Below are 21697 nucleotides of genomic sequence, written 5' to 3' on the forward strand. Positions count from 1 at the left end.
CTGGTATAAACTTCTTTTAAAAAAATAATAATGCTATTTAGCACTTCTTTGCATGTTTTTAGTGTTTACTAATTATCTCAGTTTTATTAAGCCATTTTATTGACTCCATTCTAATTTTCCTGAAGACAGTATTATATTTTTGGGGAAAAGATCCTCACCTCTCCCCAACATACTCGTGAAGATGCACACACACCACACACGTGTGCATGCACACACACAATCTCACTCTATACTTTTTGAAAATTCTGAGCATTTAATAGAATTGGCTTTGACATTTGTGGATTGATTATTTTAGTGATTTATTTCCTTGAAAATATAAAGGAAATTGATTAGTCTGGAGAACTTCAGGATCCCTAGTTGTAAATAGAGAAATATTTACGCAGACTTCTGGCTTTTTTTCAAGTTGAAGTTTGATGGAACATCAGATGTTTCTGGTATATGACCTTATATTAGAAATTAGGAACTTGTAAAAGTTTCACTGAAGTTTAACCTACTTCTTAACAATTGGTGTTATTCCTTAATGAAACACATATTTTTTTCCATGTCTTTCCTGTGTTTGCTTCAAAACTACACTTTCAGACTTCAAGAGTTTCCCCTTAAGTTTAATGCTATAGGACTTGAAGAGTTGTATATTGAATCTTTTCCTAACTTTTCTCAAATTAAGACTTGGATAATATTACATTTTACTTTCAATACTACTGTACTGTAGCCGCTAAAGGATTTCCAATCAGAAGCAATGTATCTGGGGCAACTAGAGGGTGTTATTTTTACAAGAATAAGATGACAAAAATATTGGGATGGAGATACAAAAGATTCACAAAATTTGACTGCTAAAAGTTATACCAGGTTTGTAGCATAAATGCATTTTTAAAAGGGAGACTCGCTAATGTTTCTAGTAGTGTTTCTAATGCTTCTAAACACTGTGAAGTAAAAAATGATGATTAAAATTACAGCAAGTTAAACTCTTAATGTAATCACCCTTATGTCGTACAGCTTCATCGGACTGCAGGTTCTAGAAAAAAAGAATTATCTGGAAATTTCTCTTCAAGGGCATACTTAGTAAAAAAATGTAACATCTAAATTCAAGTAGATACATAATGTGATCAGGTATTTGTCAGGTAATTATCGAGGACTCTCTGGAGCCAAAGCTTTCTGGACTTAGGTTGAAGACAGAAAAATATATAAAAGATTGTGTGTCTGCTTCCATGCATCTCGTAGTCTGGTTTTGTAGCAGAAAGATTATATAATTGCTTACCTAGCTAGGTTCCATAAGTACATAAAAAGTGGGAGAGGGAGTTTGAATAAATCAAGAATTGAATACTATTCTCAAATGGGGAAACTCAATTTTGTAAAAATTCTCTTTTTCTCAAATTTATTTATAGATTTTAATTTAATAGCAATAAACATTCTGAAAAGAATTTTATCAAAAACTGACAAAATGATTCTAAAACAGTGAAATATAGCCAAGAAAGTCTTAACGAATAATAAAGGTTAAGACTTGTTTATTCTACTAGATACTGAAATATTAGATGAAGTGATTAGAGCGATATTGTACCCATGAGAAAAGAAAACCAGACCAATAGGACAAAGTGGAGACCCTGGAAATAATAACAAATTATTTAAGGTTGTTGTAGATAATAAATGTAAAATTAAATATTGGTCAGGGAAGGAAATTTGTATAATAGTTGATCTAGAGAATTGAGTAAATCTTTGGGAAAGAATAACATCAGATACTTGTCTCATACCACATAGCAAAGTATATTTCATGTGGAATACATAGTTCATTTTAATAATGAAACTATATAATTAGAAAATGATACATATCTCCATGATATAGAGAATGTTTTGTGTATAAAAGATACTTTAATAATATTTTGTGTAAAAGATAGTCCAAGAATTCTCCTTCTATACATTTATTTTGAGGTTATAATAAGAGATGTGTTTAAAAAAGATAATTAAGAAATACAATGATAATTGCAGAAGTGCAGCACTTACATAAAATGTTGGGAGGGGAATTTGAATAGACAACAAACTGAATACTGATTTCGAATGAGAAAACTGAATTTTGGGAAAATTGGCATAGTTTTATTTAAAATAACAAAACACTGGAAGGAACCTAGATGCTTAAAACTAGCAAAATATTTTACTATATAATTGATTTTTTTCAATATGTAATTCAAATTCTTGGAGAAAACATCAAAATTTGCCAATGGCTATCTATGGGTGATATAATTCTTTCAGTCTTGTAAAATTATGATCTTTCAGACTTTCTTCAATGAACAGGTATAATGTTTATAATTAGAAAACAGAGTTATAACTATTAAATGGAATAACCAAGACTTGATCTAGATGCAGCCAATCTCGAATAGATCAACTAAAAATTAAGAATGAAGCAGGATATTTTAAACTAACTAGGATATTTTTACCTCTTTATGAAATGAATGTATATAAATATCTGAGCACTGGTGAACCTACAAATGATTATCCATTTTGGAGATTATGGAGTTATTTATTCTTAGCCCTTCATGTTGTAAATGATAAAACTGAGGACCTTTGAAATCACTCATTTTTATAAAACATACAGCTATTAATGGCAAAATAAGAATTCAAAACCAATCCATCTAAAATACTATTTTGGTATATATGTTTAATTTCCGTGTGTGTGTGTAGTTTTCAAAATTTCTCTCGTTATTGATTTCTAGTTTTATTCCATTGTGATCAGAGAATATACTTGATATAATTTAAGGTTTTTTTAGTTTTTCTAAGACTGCTTTGTGGCATAATATATGGTCTATTCTTGAAAACGATCCATGTGCTGCGGTGAAAAATGTGTATTCTGCAGCCATTGCAAGAAATGTTCTGTAAATATCTATTAGATCCATTTGCTCTGTAGTGCCAATTAAGTCGTCTTTCTTTGTTGACTTTCTATTTGGATGATCTGCCCAATGCAGAAAATTAGGTTTGAAGCCTTCAGCTATTATTGTATTCGGGTCTATCTCTCTAGCCCTAATAATACTTGGTTTATATATCTGGGTTCTCCAGAGTTGGGTGCGTATATATTTACAATTGTTGTATCCTCTTGCTGAATTGACACATGTATGGTTATATAATGACCCTCCTTGTCTCTTTTTATAGTTTTTGTCTTGAAATCTGTTTTGTCTGGTGTAAGTATAGCTACTTCTGCTCTTTTTTGCTTTCCATTTGCGTGGAATATCTTTTTCCATCCCTTTATTTTCAGTCTATGTGTGTCTTTATAGGTAAAGTGTGTTTCTTGTATGCAACAGATTGTTAGGTCTTTTTTTTCTTTTTATTTAGCCACTCAATGTTTTTATTGGAGAATTTAGTCCATTTATATTCAATATTATAATTTATAAATAATGACTTAGTCTTGACATTTTGTTGTTTGCTGGTCATTTTGTGGTCTTCTTTCTTTACTTCCTTCCTGTCTTTTAGTGAAGGTGATTTTCTCTGGTTGTATGTTTTAATTTCTTGCTTTTTATTTTTTGTATATCTTTTATATGATTTTAGTTTGAGGTTATAATGAAGCTTGCAAATAATATTTCATAACCCATTATTTTAAACTGATGACAACTTATCACTGAGAGAAAAAGATTAATAAACAAGAAAATAGACAATGAATAACTGTACACTTTAAATTTCACCCTCCTGCTTTTTAACTTTTAATTCTTTCTGTTTATGTCTTATACTGTGCATGTCTTGAATAGTTGTTGTAGTTATTTGTTTTGATTGGTTCATTTTTCAATCTTTCAACTCAAGGTATGAGTAATTATGTACCACCTAATTATGTACCACAATTGCAATTTTATAATATTCTGTGTTTTTCTCTGTACTTACTACTACCAGTGAGTTTTGTACTTTCGAATGATTTCTTATTGCTTATAAAGGTCATTTTCTTTCAGATTGAAGGACTCCCTTTAGCATTTCTTGTAGGACAAGTCTGGTATTGATTAAATCTCTCAGCTTTTGTCTGGGACAGTCTATTTCTCCTTCATGTTTGAAGGATATTTTCACTGGATCCACTATTCTAGGATACAAATTTGTTTGTTTGTTTTCCTTCAGCACTTTGAATATGTCATGCCCTCCCTGCCTTCACTGAAAAGTCTGCTGCGTCACATATTAGAGCTCCATTGTATGTTATTTGTTTATTTTCTCTTGCTGCTTTATCTTTGACCTTTGGGAATTTGATTATGACATGTCTTGAGGTAGTCTTATTTGAGTTAAATCTTCTTGATGTTCTATAACCGTCTTGTTATTTTGGTATGTAATTCATAAAACTCAGTGCTGGGTCGTAATTATGAATAATTTAAATAGGTAGATAAACCAAGTTCATCAATCAATTAATTAAAGTGAATTTATTTTATTTTAAAATTATGTTGCCAAATTAGTTCCTAAGGAACAAATTAAAAGTAACCTATAAAAGGGAACTTATCATAGCAAACCTTAAAATTGCTAAAAGTGCTCATTAAAAGAAAAATGACCAGCACATAAAATAAATTCATTATAAAAACCACCAAAAATAAACCTGGTATCTTAGAAGGAAAATAAGCATTACTTAAAAATGGAATGAATACCTTAGCAACCAGCTAAGTTCTCAAACTCCATGGAGAGACTAGAAATTAGGTAGATTAAGATAAAAATGCCTGTTTTTCCAGCAAAGCATCCTAAAATTAGCAGTACTGGCAATGAGATGCTTTCAGTGTATTAGGGGCTGGAAGCCTGCTAGAAATCAGTTGGGACCATTTTGTAAGTGTCCCTGTTCTTTAGAGACCGGAAAAAAAAATTATAATTTGTGTGAGTCCTTTAGAAAAATAGGCTTTTCCCCCCATGAGCTTGTCTGGCAGCTTTTTAATAAGGAAAGTTCTAAAACTTGTATAATTTTTTGAGTTATAGCTTGGCGTATGCAATTTGTTGTCCGCATGTCAGTCACGTACACATCACTCTATCTGTGTCATAATTTTGCCCATAGCCACTTACTATCTGAGGTGTCACTCACTTAATATTTTTCTTCATTCTGAAGCACGACGTCTATGTTACTACATTTTTAACACAGATTAAATCAAATTCATACATACCACATTTTTCGAAAGGTTTTTGTTGTTTTTGTTTCATTTGCACCTACAAGCAAACTTTGGGGAACACTGATAAATTATTTCTTTGTCGCTAGATTGTAAGTAGGAACAAATGATAATCTACTTAACCTTTATGTATAACATCATATGCATTGTTCATGTTGGTTAACCTGGATTGATGTGCAAGATATATGTTCAAGAGTTTTTTAAGAAGGCATTTAACAATTACTGTAGGAGTTGAGGAAGGGATAATTACTTTTGTCTTCTTTTCTTAACAGTGGTCACATAGGTTTCTTTAAAAATTAGGAAATCTATACTGTCTTAATAATAATTCCCACTACATGCTCTATTCTTTTTCTGCAAGCAGAAGCTGTCCAGTAATTTGAAACATAAGAGTCAGTGAGATGTAGACTATTACATCATCAACAACCCAACATTCTTTCCTTAAGGAGTTAGCCTTTGCCTGGGTTATTTAGACCTGGGGCTTTTTAGGGAGAGAGAGTGACATTATTTGTTCTACATCTGAAACTGGTTTATGTCTGCCTGAAGCCAGCCTGGAGACATCCAAATTCCTTTTGTCTGTGAGTGAATTGGAAATAAATCTGGGTGATGAACCTGATCATTCTATCATCGCACAGCAAATCTTCTCATTCTTATGAAAGTACCTTTATTATGTCATTTCTTACAGAATGAGAAAGGAAAATAGTCATCGTTGTTTCTTTCCTCCTGGGCACCATAAACATTTTTTTCTATTATTGTAAGTTAAGAAAAATTACGGTACCAGAGAATATGACTTAACCTTTATCTCCTGTCCTATTCCCGACCAAGTGTCTTCGTTTCCTTCCTTATTGAATTTATTGAACTTTCTTTTCCTGTGGCCATTTCCTTTATGGAATTTTTATGATTTCAGCACTTTAACCAAGCTTGTAGAATCCCATATATACCACTCTGTCCTAAAACTAAATGCACTGATGGTACTTTTTCCAGTTATTAAATGTTTTATTCCCTCTCTGAAGACTTTTGATAGTATTTGTGTAGAATGGTACAGTGGAAAGAGCCAGAGAAAACTCTAATCTGAATCCTGAATTTGACATTTGCTTTTTTTTTTTTTAAATCTTGAGTGAGTTTGTTAAGCTCTCTGAAGCATAGTCAGTTCATTTGTAAAATGAGACTGATAATAACAGTGTAGGGATAATGTAAAGGTAGAAAATGTTATATTTAAGATGTTAGTAGGTACTCAGTAAATAATAAATTTTATATGGCAGGCAGCTTGATGCGATGGGAAGCCATTTAATCATTTTTGGATAGGATTATTAACTGTCCTTGTGCAAGTCACCGATCATTCCTGAGCCTTTGTCTTCATTCATAAAATGGGTATTCCACCCTCTATCGAGGATTGGAAATGAGAAATGTAAAGCTCTTAACCTTGCCAGCATCAGGAATATAGCAAGTACTTGTTCTTATAGTGTTTGTTGCTTAAATCTTTATTGAGTTACCTTTTTTAACGTATTTAATTTATCCACAATCTTTTTTTTTTTTTTTGCATTTTAGGTTTTGCATCTTGATTTTATTACCATTTATATACACCCTTTTTGTGTTAAGTTAGCCTTAGAACTAAAGTACATATTCTAGACTTAGAACTAAAGTGTTACATATTTCCCTCTTAAGAACTGAATTACATATGCGTAGAAAGCAGTTTTAAAGGTCAGTCATAGATTACCATTGCTCTTCCTTATTCTCTTAATTCAGTAGATAAGCCCAAGGCAAAGTGAAATGAATGGGCTGGCTGATGGATCACAAGCTAGAAAATGATTTTCTATGAGTGAGAAACAGAGAGCATAATTCTCACCTGAGCTGGGGATTTGGAAAGTTGATGACTGTTTTCTATTAGCTAGTGAAGGCAATGAGTTAAGGTCAGGTAGTCCTGAGTTTAAATTGCAGTTTTACCATGTTACATATTCATGATTTTGAGTGTGTAATTTAGCCACACTGCTTCTCAATTTTTTCCATCTTTAAAATCCAAACAGTGACATTCCTTGGTAAGCAATGAGATACGTTTATAAAGCAACTATTATAGAAATTGAAAAACTGTTTCATCTTGCAAACCTACTTTGATCAATTGGTAGTGCTTGAGTGGGGCAATGTGTTAAGGCCACTTCGGGAGGCTGAGAAAAAATTCTACATGCCCAAATGTGTGGAGTAAGAGGAGTGGGTGAACATAAGTCAGACATTTGTCACCTGTAACTTGTTACTGTAATCCATAGTAAACACTCAATTATTATCATAGTCATCATTGTTATTATTAAGACACAATGAATGGTTACATGAAGTTCTTCAAAGTTGTAATAAGTGGTACCAGAGTAGTCTATTTATCAGTTTTCATATACTTGCCAAGATGCATGATATATTACATTACTCATTTATAGCCCACTAATATTTTCTTATCTCAAAGGTTTACAAATTATTAAGTTGCTTAGAAGTTCTTACTGAAAAAAAATGGACCAGTCATTAATTATTGAGCAAATTAATAATATTTAAAATAGATTTTAATAATGATAGCTTTCTGACTTGGAAAAAAAGCAAGTATACTTTGTGAAATAAATTTTAAATATTAACAAAATAATGAAGATTTCTATTTCAGAAGTGCTCAGGAATTGGGGTTATCTTCACACTCTTTTTCTGTACAGAAGACCTACTGTTATTCTAAAAATCAATTAAATTTTTATATGAAAAGTAGAAGCTATATTAAATACAATGGTTGTACAACTTTTTTAAACTGGCCTATAAGCACTTGAAGATCCAAAGTGAATTTCAGGTTGATTTTGTATGGGACCTGTAATTTAGGCCCATATTCCATCTGGCTTTATAATCCATTTAAGAGATAAATATGTGGATATGTTTTCTCATTAATTGCTTTACATTTTTCAGTATTTTAGGGCTTGTGTATCTTTTCTGTTATATAAATTATATATAGTGTTTGAATATGAAGTGATTCACTTTTCCTAATACAAATTACTATTTCCTTTATTTGGAAACATTTGTTAGTCCAATATGGCAAGAAAAAATCCATCTGACAGCGTGTTAGTTTTTATAGAGATATGAAAATAAAAACAAAATTATTATAGAAATTTATGGAAATTAAAAAAACAATTTCTAATCTATCATTTTAACAACTACAAGCATTTTTGTGTATTTTATTCCAGTCTTTCATCTTTGCTTCAGTATTTCTTTTGTCTTTCCTTAGACATATAATTTAATTTCACCAACTTCTTAAGTGCAGATATGTTTTAAACTTTGAGAGAAAAAAATCAAACATTTTTCAACTATCATTTTTATGATAATATAGTTTAAGGATTGTTCATCGAACTAGAAACACATAGATATGTGTGAGTGGGTAAAAATGTGTTTTTTTATGCATACTATGTATTATTTGTCACCAATATTTTTCACTATCCAGCAAAGCAAAGGGCATTCAAAAGATCAAGAGACTCAAACCAATTCACTTCATCAAACATATTCGTATTTACAATACCATAGTAATACAAGTTGAATATGATTAAAACAAAAAGGAATGAGTTCTTCCTTTGAAGCAAAAAATATACATCCAATGTGGGTAATTCATTTACAAAAAGCCTCTGATTACGCCTCTAAAAGAAAAACCTGTCATGATTATGATTACTTATGCTTATATATAAAGGTCTGTCTGAAAGATAATGCAAGTCACCAGTTTACTGCTTGGTCTCAGAAACTGAATAGTGTCTCTACATTTGCAGTGCTTAGTAAAACTACAATATTTAACTTAAATATATAAATTATCTTAAATACAATTTTTGCATCAGTTGAATATTTTGTTCACCACATAATCATATAAGGGAAAGGGGAATGATAATTCATAGGAAGCTGGTATACTTTTGGCTTTATTTCCAACTTTTTTATCCTGCTCTGCTGTTAGTGAAATACTGTTTGGTAGCTAAAATATATATTATTAGAGTAATGACTCGTGGCCAAAATGCCTCACACTCATGTTGTATGTAGTGCTGGGCATGCTTGATAATTGTTATCTGTTTATTGGATTTTCCAAATGAAACTGGTAAATTTTATTTAGTTAATTTTATTAATCATAATTTTAATTATTTAATTAAAATAATTTTTTTGTTTGAGACAGGGTGTCACTCTTTCACCCAGGCTTGAGTGCAGTAGTGCGATCAGGGCTCACCGTAGCCTTGATCTCCCCAGCTCAGGTGATCCTCCTGCCTCAGCCTCCTGAGTAGCTGAGTCTACACCTGCGTGACACCACACCCACCTAATTTTTTTTCAGAGATGGAATTTCACCATGTTGCCCAGGCTGGTCTCTAACTCCTAGACTCAAGCTATCCGCCTGCCTTGGCCTCCCTAAGTGCTGGGATTACAGGCATGAGCCCCCTATCCTGGCCTTAATTTACTTGTTAACATATAAAATTCAAATAGTTTCTTTAAAGAAATTAGCAGCAGTGTTTAATCTAAATATATTTTTAACTCTTTCAATTACTCTTTCTCAAAAAGGTAAGTCATTTGTGGATAGGATCTCACACTTTTTTCTTATAGTTCCTTTATAAGGCTTTCCACTTGGTTGTTCTATAAATACTTGAATTTCTAAAGGAATAAATGAATATGAATAAAAAAGAACAAAAGAATGAAGAACAAACATACCTCTCAAAAAGGAAAAGAAATGATGATAAAAGACATATGTCTGGGAATCAGATGTTCTATGTTAAAAATCAAAGCTTTACTACTTATTAAATTTTTTACTTGAGCCATTTTACTTCATTTTCCAAACACATGATTTGTCATCTGTAAAATGGGAATCATGATGACCTCTTTGGGAATCAGATGAGAACATGAATGAAAGTACTTCCCACAGCATCTGAAATTCCACACAGTATGATGATGATGATGCTGTTGCAAATAATGTGGAAAAGCTGTATTCTCCCTTTGATCTTCATGATTAATTCTCTTTCCAGGTGAAGCATATATGCGTTTAAGCAAACTCCCTGAAGCAGAGCATTGGTATATGGAATCACTGAGATCCAAGACTGACCACATCCCTGCTCATCTCACCTATGGGAAGCTGCTAGCTCTAACAGTGAGTAACCGCCTTCCTTGGTCTTTAAAACTTGGTTTTCTCCATGCAGACTGAGATAGACGGGGTTTGAGGTACTGTTTTACAGCCAGTTATCTAAGCTATTAGGGATGTAATGGTGGTGATACTAACTTTGAACCCTGTACAGAAAATATAGAAAAATGTGTTACTTTGCCTATGAGGTTTGGTCTAGATAAGATGTGAGATGTCTGTATCTTACATCTTGGTCTAGATAAGATGTGAGATGTCTGTATCTTACATCTTGATCTAGATAAGATGTGAGATGTCTGTATCTTACATCTTGGCCTAGATAAGATGTGAGATGTCTGTATCTTACATCTTGATCTAGATAAGATGTGAGATGTCCGTATCATCCCTGTATCAAAACATCTCCTGTATCCCATAAGTATATACGCCTATTATGTACCTATAGAAAATGTTTAAAAGAATTAAAAAATTAAAAAAACAAAACAAACAGATGTGAGATGCCATGATCCTTGATGTAACTTTGAAAAATATAAATGGAGAATCCCAAATATGGAATTACATAATGAATTTGTTCTAATAATCATATTTGCATAAATATTATGTTCTACAAACCAGTGTTAGCCCCAAATTGGCTGTACTTAGAACTAAATCTGATTCTTATAAATAGCCAACATTGTATAAAATTCTGTGTGCTGAAACTCCTTCTAATTAAAATCATTCTGTAAGAGAAGGGAGGCTATCTGATGGCCTCTTACTATGTGACAAGCACCCTTGGAGGCCACCATTCCATGAAAGTGACATGAGTATGGAGCATAAAAAATTACTAGTATTGTACCACTATGACCTATAAAAATGGTAATTTCATGTATTTCAGAGTAATAGTAATGTCTTTATTTTACACAATAGTGAATAGTTTAAAAGTTTAAGTAAGTTTTCTGAGCTCACATAGACAATAAGTGATAGAACTAGGCTTCAGTCCTAGTCTGAATCAAATATCTGTATTATTTTAGTTACAGTACCTTATCTCTCTTCAATATTAATAAAAATAAATGAATATTAGAAAAACATAGAGCAAATGATCAGGAAGGTGATTCCTAAGTGAATTCATTGAAAAGTATTTTTGTGTTACTTCAAAAATAATAACATTTTACTTTCCACAGAAGATGGTAGATAACACTTATAATCGTCAAATATCCATTCTAAAATACCACTAAAATACTCTTCAAGAAATCATGTAACGCTTTAGGAGGCTGAGGCAGGCAGATCACCTGAGGTCAGGAGTTCAAGACCAGCCTGGCCAACACGGCGAAACTTCGTCTCTACTAAAAATACAAAAATTAGCCAAGGGTGGTAATGCGTCCCTGTTATCCCAGCTACTCAGGTGGCTGAGGCAGGAAAATCGCTTGAACCCAGAAGGCCAAGGTTGCGGTGAGCGGAGATCATGCCACTACACTCCAGCCTGGGCAACAGAGTGAGACTCCATCTCAAAAAAAAAAAAAGAGAAAAAAAAAAAAAGAAATCATATAGGTAGACTAAGTAACCAGAAAACATCCCACTGAAAATATTTAGATCTACTTAATAAAATATAACAGATATGTTTTTAACACTAAACTGAGCATGAGTAGTAAGAGAAGTTCCTAGGAGCTAGAAATGAAGTGGTAACTGAATACCAGAGCAGTGAACAGCAGGCTGGTCCTGCAGCTCATCTGGGATTATTTACTGATTGTGGAAACCAGTGAGAAGGTGGTTTTTGTTTGTTTGTTTTCATTATTTCTAGAATAGGAAACAACGCTTTGAGCCAATGGAAGAGCAGGAATTAAATGCCTAAATAAGGCAGGGAAATTCTTACCTGCCTTGAAAGGACAACATAAGTTTGTCCACAAGTATAAGAAGGCAGCATGAATATTTGCCTATCTCAGAATGGGATCTGGATGAGGAGTGAACAAAGTATCTGCTGGGAATGTGTTGCTCCTGTCCTTTCTTTACCAAGCTTTGGGTTTTGAATTTACCTACATGACCCTGGAATTCCCAAGGCAATAAATTAAATAAAATTTAGTCTACTAAAAACTTTTGCTGAAGAAGTTACTGGAGATGTTCTTCAAGAGAACACAAATCTAGAAGGAATGCTGGAGTGAGGTGCATAAAAGTACTGGGCAAAGAAATTGGTGATGATGTGGGCAAATCAGACTAAGCTTTTAATAAATAAAATATTAAGGGAATACTATACAGGAACAATAGGAATGGGAAGAGAGTTTTCAATGGATAAGAGATTACAGCTGATTTTTGCAACTCAGAAAGCAGTTGGAAGTATTATAACTGACTTGCCTGGGAGAAGGAAATGAAAATCTAAATAAACTTTGGAATGGGATAACAATGAAAAGAAATCTGGCTTACATCAAAGAAACTTGGAGAGGCTCAAGACATGGAGGCAGCTGACACAGAAAAGGTCAGTTAAGGGACATAAAATGGGGTAGTAAACTGCAGCCAATGAATGGAGTATTCAGGTCTCTCCCCTTTGCCCACAAGTGCCAGCAACTAGGCACCTGCCTTCAAGGCAAGGGAAAGGGGCCCTTAAGAGGTAGAACAAGTAAATAAAGAGAAGTTCAAGATTCAAGAACAGCTTGCACAGTTGAAGGCAGAATGAGGAGGGGAGTGAAAAGAGGACTGATTGAGGGTCTTCCCATGGAGTACTCAGATCCTTAATACCCCTCCCCTATCCCATGCAGAATACCAGCAACACAGAGTTTAGCCCCTTTCCTCCAGCCCACCCTTTTTGCTTACACCTTACCTCTCAAATTGTTGAATTCTGATCCAGGGAAACTAAATCACAGTAAGGAAAAGGTTTTCAAATACCTACATTTAGAGGTCCCCTGTAAATGGCCAGCTCCCAAACCAGACACAGCACAGTGAATCTATTCCATCTAGAATGCCTGTCTGTGCCTTAGGAATTCGATTCAGCTTTTATTAATTAACTCATTCTTAAACATCAATGGGTAACCAAGGATCATCAGTCATATCAGGAAAGACACAAATTAAAAAGACTGGAACTAAAATTATTAGGAGAAGGAACTCTAAATCAGAAGAAATCTTTAAAAGAATAATAATCCTTAGAAAGAGACAGAAACATACAGCATTTTATGAAGCAGGATGTCAAGAAAAAAAGAAACCAAAAAAAGCAAGAAAGAGCTTATAGAATTTAAAGATATGATAGCAACGTGATTTTCATTTGGAAGATAGTAGAATGAAGGTAATGAAATCTTCTTATATGCAAACAAAAAATGAGGACATAAAAGAATGTAAAAGAGGGAATTATGAAAGAAATCAATATGGGATCCAAATGGCAGAGAAAGAACAAAGGAAGGGAAAGAACAATAACTAAGAATTGAAGATTACCATCTCTGTTTCTGCTATTTACAGATACTTCTAGTTTAATCACCTGGGAAAAGTTGTTTTACCCTAAGAAAACCTTTTCCCATTTCTGTACTGATGATTCTGTGTGATGTGTGGTGATTCACACAACTCCACATAAGTATTAAATTAATATACCTAAGCTAGATTGATAAATGACCACCTTTAAAAAAAAATCTAAAAGTTTCAGATGTCTGATTCATTGCCCACCTGCACCCCCCCCCAAAAAAAAAAGTTAAAAAAGAAAAAAAATTAAACTTAAATTTCCATGATTCTGTATATGCTTAGACCATGGCACTCGATATAGAAACCATGTGACCTTTCTAAAAAAATTTTTCAAGCCTGAATACTTAGGCTTCCTGTACCAAAAATATGATTTTAAAGGCTGTTTTATTCTTTTCAGGAGGCTTTTTTTTTTCAGATTTAGAAGTTTTAATTTACCAAACCATATGGAAGGAAAGGAAAGGCTCCTATACTACAATCCAAATTTTTCATCCCCCCCACCAAGACTTTTATAGTTTCCGACTTGCTGATTAGATGAAATACAAACCCTATTATGGAATGGCTTAAACTCACAGTGCCAAAACCCCACAACCATCTTTAACAGCTTCTTTCTAAATTATGACATTTGGCAAATTTCTGATCCCTATGGATAGCTTTTGTCTAATTTGGGGTTTCTTGGCCTGGTAACAGCCCACTGGCTTAACATAGAATTTGCAAAGGTAGAAAATACCACACATTTTGACTTCTGAATGCTTTAAATATATTATAAAATGGAATTGGCTGCTAGTCTCAAGAGAAGAGGAATAGAAATTGAGTGGTGTTTTCACTCTTTAATCAAAACTGGCCGAAGGGAAAATATGTAAAAATGAAATGCAACTATATTAGACTTAGACTGGAGAGTAGGATTTTATATAAGACTTATATGTTTACAAGATATATTAGAAAAATATTGATTATTAGTACTTTTATTACAGTCAGTGGAATGATTCACTCAGTACTTTTTTTAAAGTTTTTCTTTAAGAATTTGTGTAATATTTACAGAATTTAGAAAAGTTCAAACGGATTTAAGGTTTCCCAGAATGCTTTGGCACATTTTATAGATCAAATCCTCTTTTATTTTTCTGCCAAAAATGTCCTTTTCCTCTCTTTGCCTGTTCAGAGTTTATTTCTTCTGTAAAGTCTTGCCTGACTTTCTTAAGCAGTTACTTTTTTGTTTTTTCTCTATACTTCATTAGTACCGGTCTCAGTATCTTCATAGTAGGGCACTTCCAAATAGAATGACACATACATATGTGTCTGTTTTTTGACACTAGATATGGGGCAGGGGGTGAGTCTTTACTTTTTATTTCTTCAGTACCTGCCATTTCAATGTATTAGTTACTATCCCTGTACCCATATGCCTTTTCCTTTATAAGTTATTTAAGGGCTGGGGACATGGCTTTTAAATGTTTTTGTTCCCTCCCTCCCCTCCAGTACTCATTCCCTCATTAATCCCTTCATTTGGTCAACACATATATTGAGACTTACTTCTTCAAGCTAGGTATTGCTTTAATCCTCAGTGATCTGTGCTGAAAAAAAATGAATGAGGGTGGCATGATTATAGAGTGAACACACAGTAACCTTCCAAAATCCTAGATGGGGAGATGGGCACAAGAGGGGCATGCATCTCTTCAGTGCCTGTGCTTGACATGTGATATTTAATAGAAGCTTGATAACAACCCTTAGGGAGTATTATCCCCTTTTTATAAATGAAGAATCTGAGCTTCAAAGGTTTGAGGAACATCCTCAAAAGTCATTTCACTACTAAACAGTAGAATTGAATATAACTTCAAGGTTTTCTGAACTGTCATTAATTTTCTCTCCACATTAAATAATTTTAAGTGTGGAGTTTTTTTTTCCCATTTGGTGTATGTGATTAAACTGATTGGAGATTGGAAAAGTAACTTGACTACTTAGTTACTTAGTAAGTTACAAGTTATTTAGTTACTCAATAACTACTTATTCCCCAATCCTCTTTTTATAACTTATTTTTAGAAACTATCTTTGGATACTAGTTTAATTTGAGTGGTTAAACAGAATTTTATTATTAGGCATGATAGGTCATGAACATAAGACTTCAGTTTTAGGCTACTGACAGTTTTAGATCCTACATTATACTTCTAATACAAAAATTTCGGGATATCCTGGGGAATAGTTTTGTATTAGAGTCATTGTAGCCTCCATGTTTAAATATACTTGGACCCAAGTGACATCTCTTTAAAATATATGGAAATTTCATACCAATGTCATGTCCAATTAAAATACTAAACACAAGATGAGTTTGAATTGCTCTGCTTAAAATTGTGATTTATTCGTTGTTTGAACTTTGTTACCTAGGGCAAGTGCCATGAATTTAAAATTGGGCATGCATTAAGAGAGAAAAGAAGGAATAACATTTCCATTAATATGGTATTTCAGATGGTTTTATAGCTGTTTCTAAAGTTGTGTGGGTTCTATAGTTGTGTGCGCATGCTTACTTCGTTTCTTTTTGTCCTTTTTATTTAAGCCAAATATTTTTCAGTTTTGTGAGCCAATAAAATTAATATTGACTTAAATTGCAGTAAAAGTTACTTGGCTGTTAGCTTATTTTCCAGATTCAGGTTAGTAGGAGAGAAGGAAGGATATTGGAGACTCTGACAGTAATTCTTGATACAGAAAACCTTTATTTTGGCTACGGCATGAGAGCACTGAGCCAGACTTCTGTGTCTAGCCAAAGTTAATTAGGCTACATAAAACTCCAGTTGTGGAAGTAGTGGAGGTTCCACAGAAAAGTCCCATACCCCAGGCTGAAATGGTGTCAGTGTAGTTTATCCGGAAATGTAATGCAGTGTGTTTCCATGGGCCTTTTGCTATTATTATTTAGAGCTAAGACTTCTTTTTCATTCATTTGACCCTCTCCAGAGAAGAGTTACTTCCATTTTGGAAGCTGACCAGTATTTGGGTTTTTTGTTTGTTTGTTTGTTTATTATAATTACTGCACAGACATGTTTAGATTGGAGCTAATTCGGAACAAATGGTAATTTTTCCTGTTAATCTGATTGAATAATTATTATGGGTATATATAATTCAAATTGCTAAATTTATTCTATGAAAAAGTGAAGACATAATATCACATATATCACACTACTGAAATATTGGATGAAAATATAGAAGGAAGTTTAATCACCACAATATATTCAGCTAAGCCTTTATATGAAGTTGCTGTACCTAAACGTTATGATTTATCAGTCTGGAGCTAATAGAGTTATCATTGTATTATTTTTACTCTGAAGCATAATGAATCTGATAGTTCATCTTTAAGGATCTCCCTTCCACTCCAAATATGCATTTGTTTTCCAGTATCAGTCTTATGATTATTCTACTTGCTGTCACTAAGTGACACAGGAATCTCCAAAATCTCTCAGGCTTTGATTCAATTTTTGTATGTCACTTAGTGGAAATCATCATTAGAGCTATTTCTTTTGCCTGATAGTCTCAGGAGCAATAAAAATTAAAATACTCAAATTCTTTTGAATATGCCACTAATGTGGCATTAAAGGCCACATGAGATAATTTCAGCTATATCTACATATATATGCTGCTTTGTTTTTTATTATTTATTTATTTATTTATTTTTGAGATGGAGTCTCACTCTGTCACCCAGGCTGGAGTGCAGTGGCGCGATCTCGGCTCACTGCAACCTCCGCCTCCCGGATTCAAGCGATTCTTCTGCCTCAGCCTCCCGAATACCTGAGACTACAGGTTCATGCCACCACACCTGGCTAATTTTTGTATTTTTAATAGAGACGGGGTTTCACCATATTGTCCAGGCTGGTCTCGAACTCCTGACCTCATGATCTGCCCACTTTGGCCTCCCAAAGTGCTGGGGTTATAGGCATGAGCCACTGCTCCAGGCCAGCTTTTTATTTATTTATTTCAAAATAAGTAAGATTAGTTGACCCTTGAACAGCACAAGTTTGAACTGTGCAGGTCTACTTATACACAGTTTTTTTTTTCAATAAATACATTGGAAAATTTTTTGGAGATTTGCAACAATTTAAAAAAACAGGCAGACAAACTTCATAGCCTAGATATATTGAATAACTTTTTTTAAAGTTAGATGTGTCATAAATACATAAAATATACGTAGATACTAGTCCATCATTTACTGCCATAAGATATACACAAGTTTATTATAAAAAGTTAAAATTTATCAAAATTTATGCACACAAACACAGGCTATTATTAGTTAAGTTTTGGAGGAGTCAAAAGTTGTATGTACATTTTCACCTGCATGAGGGCTGGCCGCTCTAACCCTCACATTGTTCAAGGGTCAATTGTATATTGCTTTTAAGGTAACTTACATTTTGTCATAGTCAACGACTCTCTGAGGCTGGCGTGCGGGTGGTAAAGGAATTTACCAAGACATTAATGAGTTTAGAAAGACAGATTTATTTAGAGAAACGGGGGAGATGCATTGCACGGGAGCAATGGGCAAGATAGCGGAGGGAAGGCTGTCTGCTATTTGCAAAGAGGTAGGGGCTAGAGGGGAGTTTTATAAGGCTGTGCTGCTTTAGGCTGAATGCTTGCAGACAGAATGCTTGGGTCCAGGGGGTGCTGTGAGCAGCGTGCATGTAACAGGGTGCTTGGGTGCCAGTGAGCCATTTGGGGTTGACCTCATTTCTCATAACATTTGCCCTCTACCCCTGTTTCTGTTCCTGCTAGCTAAGCGCATTTGTAATTTTTTATTAACTCCCCAGGGGTACACACATTTTTAAAATTTTATTTTTTATATTTTTGAGACAGGGGTCTCGCTGTATCGCCCCAGGCTGGAGTGCAGTGGCACGGTCTTGGCCCACTGGAATTCTCACTTGGCTCAAGCAATTCTCGTGCCTCAGCCTCTGAAGTAGCTGGGACTACAGGTGCCCGCTACCACGCCCGGATAATTTTAGTAAAGCTGTGGTTCCACCATGTTGGCCAGGCTGGTCTCAAGTCATCTGCCCACCTCGGCCTCCCAAAATGCTGGGATTACAACAGGCGTGAGCTACCCTGCCCGTCTCACACATTTTATTGTTGTTATTTAACTTGTCTGTTTGGTTTCTGTATCTGATCTATCATTGTCATTTAAGGCAATATAAATAGCCAGCTGGTTCAAGCCCTCATAATCCCTAGTACTCTGATATTCCATATTACTGGAGGCATGTAGATGGAGAAGTGACATGCTTTTTAAATATACTTGGCTTTCTTACAGAACTAAAAAAAAAAAAAAAAAAAAGGCAGTCCTGTATAAAAACTTGCATTGGATACACATTTTTATTGAGCCTGAACTTTGTCTCTTTCTGTCTAATAAGCAGTGGTGATACAAAGTCTAACAGTATTCCCTTGGCCTCCGTGTATTTTATTTAGGTGAAATTCACAATAAAAGTCAGTCTACCATACTAGTGACTGGTGGAAATCGTTTTTGTTTCAGAAAGCACAATTATGTAGGTACATTCATTGTATTACCTTACCCTTTAATTTTTATTATAGGCACAGGCTCCCATACCACTTGGAAGATTCCACCCCCCACCCCCCATTTTATAGCTTTCATTTGTTAAATAAGCCCCGTTGATACTCTATGATACTTGACTTCATAGCTTCCAGCTTGTTATTCTTTCTGCTACATCATATTGACTCTCCTATCACATAATAAAGCATAAAAACATTTTAACATGAGTTAAACTTTTTAGTTTATGCTTTATGTTTCCCTTGCTTGGTAATTTTTTTCTAATAATATATCAAGTAGAACATTTGAGTATCGCTCCTTGTTAAAACAGCATCTGGTCTAAGCCTATGTTTACTCTTAGGAGTGATGGTACAGACAGTATACATTTTTAGAAACAAACACATTTCTTCTCAAGTAGTTGGGCCAATGCTTTTACAAAAGGAAATTGTATTTTTTCCTTGTGGCATTTGGTTATACACACACACACACACACACGCACATAAACGATGCCACATCTGTTCTAAGATGTGAAAGTCTTCATTTTTGCAGACTCATAAATTGGTTCAAAACCTGCCTGGCCATGAACATGTTCACAAGTTCATAAGGTTTTTGTGATTTCCCCTTATGTTTACCTATATTACATTTGAGGCCCATGAGGCTCAGCAACCTGAAGCATGAAGCCTGCAGAGCTATGGAGTGTATCCTTAGTTTTTAGTAAAATTGTACTTGCTTCAAACACAGTTAATTCTGGGGTCAGCTTCATATTTTTCCCAAGTTCTGAGCTTATTCATTTCATATATCCCTTGATATATTAAATAAATCCTCATCTCTTGTTTTCTTCATCTTATGAAGAATTAAATATTACATATAAGGTGGATTGTGTTGTGAGGTGGCTCCCTCCTGTTTTCTGAAAGCAGTACTATTTAAATTGCTTTGTTTGTTTGTTTTTGAGACAGGGTCTTTCTCTGTCACCGGAGCTGAAGTGTAGTGGTCCACACCTCCTTGGCTCAAGCTGTCCTCCTTCCTTGAATCCCCCAAGGGACTGGTATGAAAGTTGTGAGCCACCACACCAGCCCTTTAAAATTGCTCTTTAGCTTTTTGGTTATTATGCTGAAATATACATATGTGGTATCTCATGTACATAAATGCCTGACTTCCAAATGCATAAAAACATTTTGAAAAGCAACCTTCATTCAGTTTTTAGATTTTTCTTCTAATACAGTTCTGAAAGGAAAATGCATTTTCTGTGTATATTTTTAAATGAGAAGAATTTTAACATAGTTACTGTTAAAAAAGATTTAAGTATTTGTATTTGTGATAGAAAATAGTGACAGTGGAGTTTACAGCTGAGTTTTTAATTTGAATGTGATGTATATAGTTTTCTTCAAATGTGAAGTTTTGAAGGAACCATTATGATACTCCACACTGAAAGGGGTGAGGGTGAAGGGCATGGGAGACCTGAGTGAATTGGCTTGACCTTTATCTGGTAAACATTTAACTGGTAGAATGTTGGATTGAAGCCAGAGCACCTGAGCACTTACCTGCCTAGTAATTGATTTCTTCTCACAGTGGAAGGCATAATTCTTTTAAAAGGCTTAAAATTGCAGGACTCTCATTCGTACAACATAATTGAGGCTCTTTGTCAAAAGTGACAGGATGAGGTACATTCTTGAGCATATACTGTAATTCAGTCTGCATGGCAATAACAGTACCTGTGGTAGAAGACCTCAATATGCAGAATGACTCATGTGTAAGTAGGACTCTTTTTGTCAGTTTGACATTAGCTGTATGGCATAGAGTTTACACTGGGCACTGACTGTTGTATAAAGCCATATATAATGATGTCATATAATGGAGAAATAAGTATTGTGGTTTTTAGAGGTAACATCACCAAGAAATTTTTGTCTCTGAAAGATGAAACCTGAAGATATCATCTATTTTATAGGTTTTTCTATTTCTCATCTTTTGAGATGAAATAGCAATAGCTAAAAGAGAAATAGACTTTCTGTCTGCTTGAATCAGAAATTTACTCACTTAAAGCAGAAAATTACTTGATCCAAAGCCTATGACCTTATGTTGTAAGATTTCCTTGTATATCTCAAAGAGGTTACATCAGCAGAAGTAAAGGATTAAGTTTCAATCTATTGCTTTGGTGCAAGATGTTTTCCTGAGGGTGTCTGTCTTCCCCTTTTCTACCTAGGGTACACATTTGCCAAAGTGGTAATCACTCCACTCTGTCTCTGCTGATATGGAAGAGGACTCTTCCATCCTGACTCCCTCACCATTTTGATACTTCCCTCTCTCTCTCTCTCTCCCCCCCCTCCCCCTCTCCCTCCCCCTTTCTCTCTCTCTCTCTCTCTCTCTCTCTCTCTATATATATATAGTTATGTATAGTTATATATGTCTATATTTATATAGGTGTATATAACTATGCTTTTACACATTTGCCTGGACTGTGTGTGTGTGTGTGTATATATATATGTGTGTGTGTGTATATATATATGTGTATATATATATACACACACACACACAGAGAGAGAATTATAATATTTTTATATATAGTTATGTATGTCTATATTTATGTAG

The 21697-nt window shown here is 34.1% G+C and overlaps 1 protein-coding gene across 3 annotated transcripts in view; it reads left to right on the top strand.

Annotated features, from left to right (window-relative positions):
- The window catches only part of TMTC2 (transmembrane O-mannosyltransferase targeting cadherins 2), a 446120-nt gene that overhangs the window by 286896 nt on the left and 137527 nt on the right, over positions 1–21697 (top strand). For 2 of the 3 annotated variants that reach the window (XM_019039349.4, XM_063694185.1), the window contains one exon: positions 10091–10212. In XM_019039349.4, the coding sequence (XP_018894894.1) occupies positions 10091–10212 (122 nt within the window). Of the gene's footprint in view, positions 1–10090; positions 10213–18432; positions 19302–21697 lie in introns of those variants that run through there. The other variant, XM_055358834.2, reaches the window with a different exon arrangement.

The sequence above is a fragment of the Gorilla gorilla genome, chromosome 10 (assembly GCF_029281585.2).
Source record: "Gorilla gorilla gorilla isolate KB3781 chromosome 10, NHGRI_mGorGor1-v2.1_pri, whole genome shotgun sequence".
NCBI lineage: Eukaryota > Metazoa > Chordata > Mammalia > Primates > Hominidae > Gorilla > Gorilla gorilla.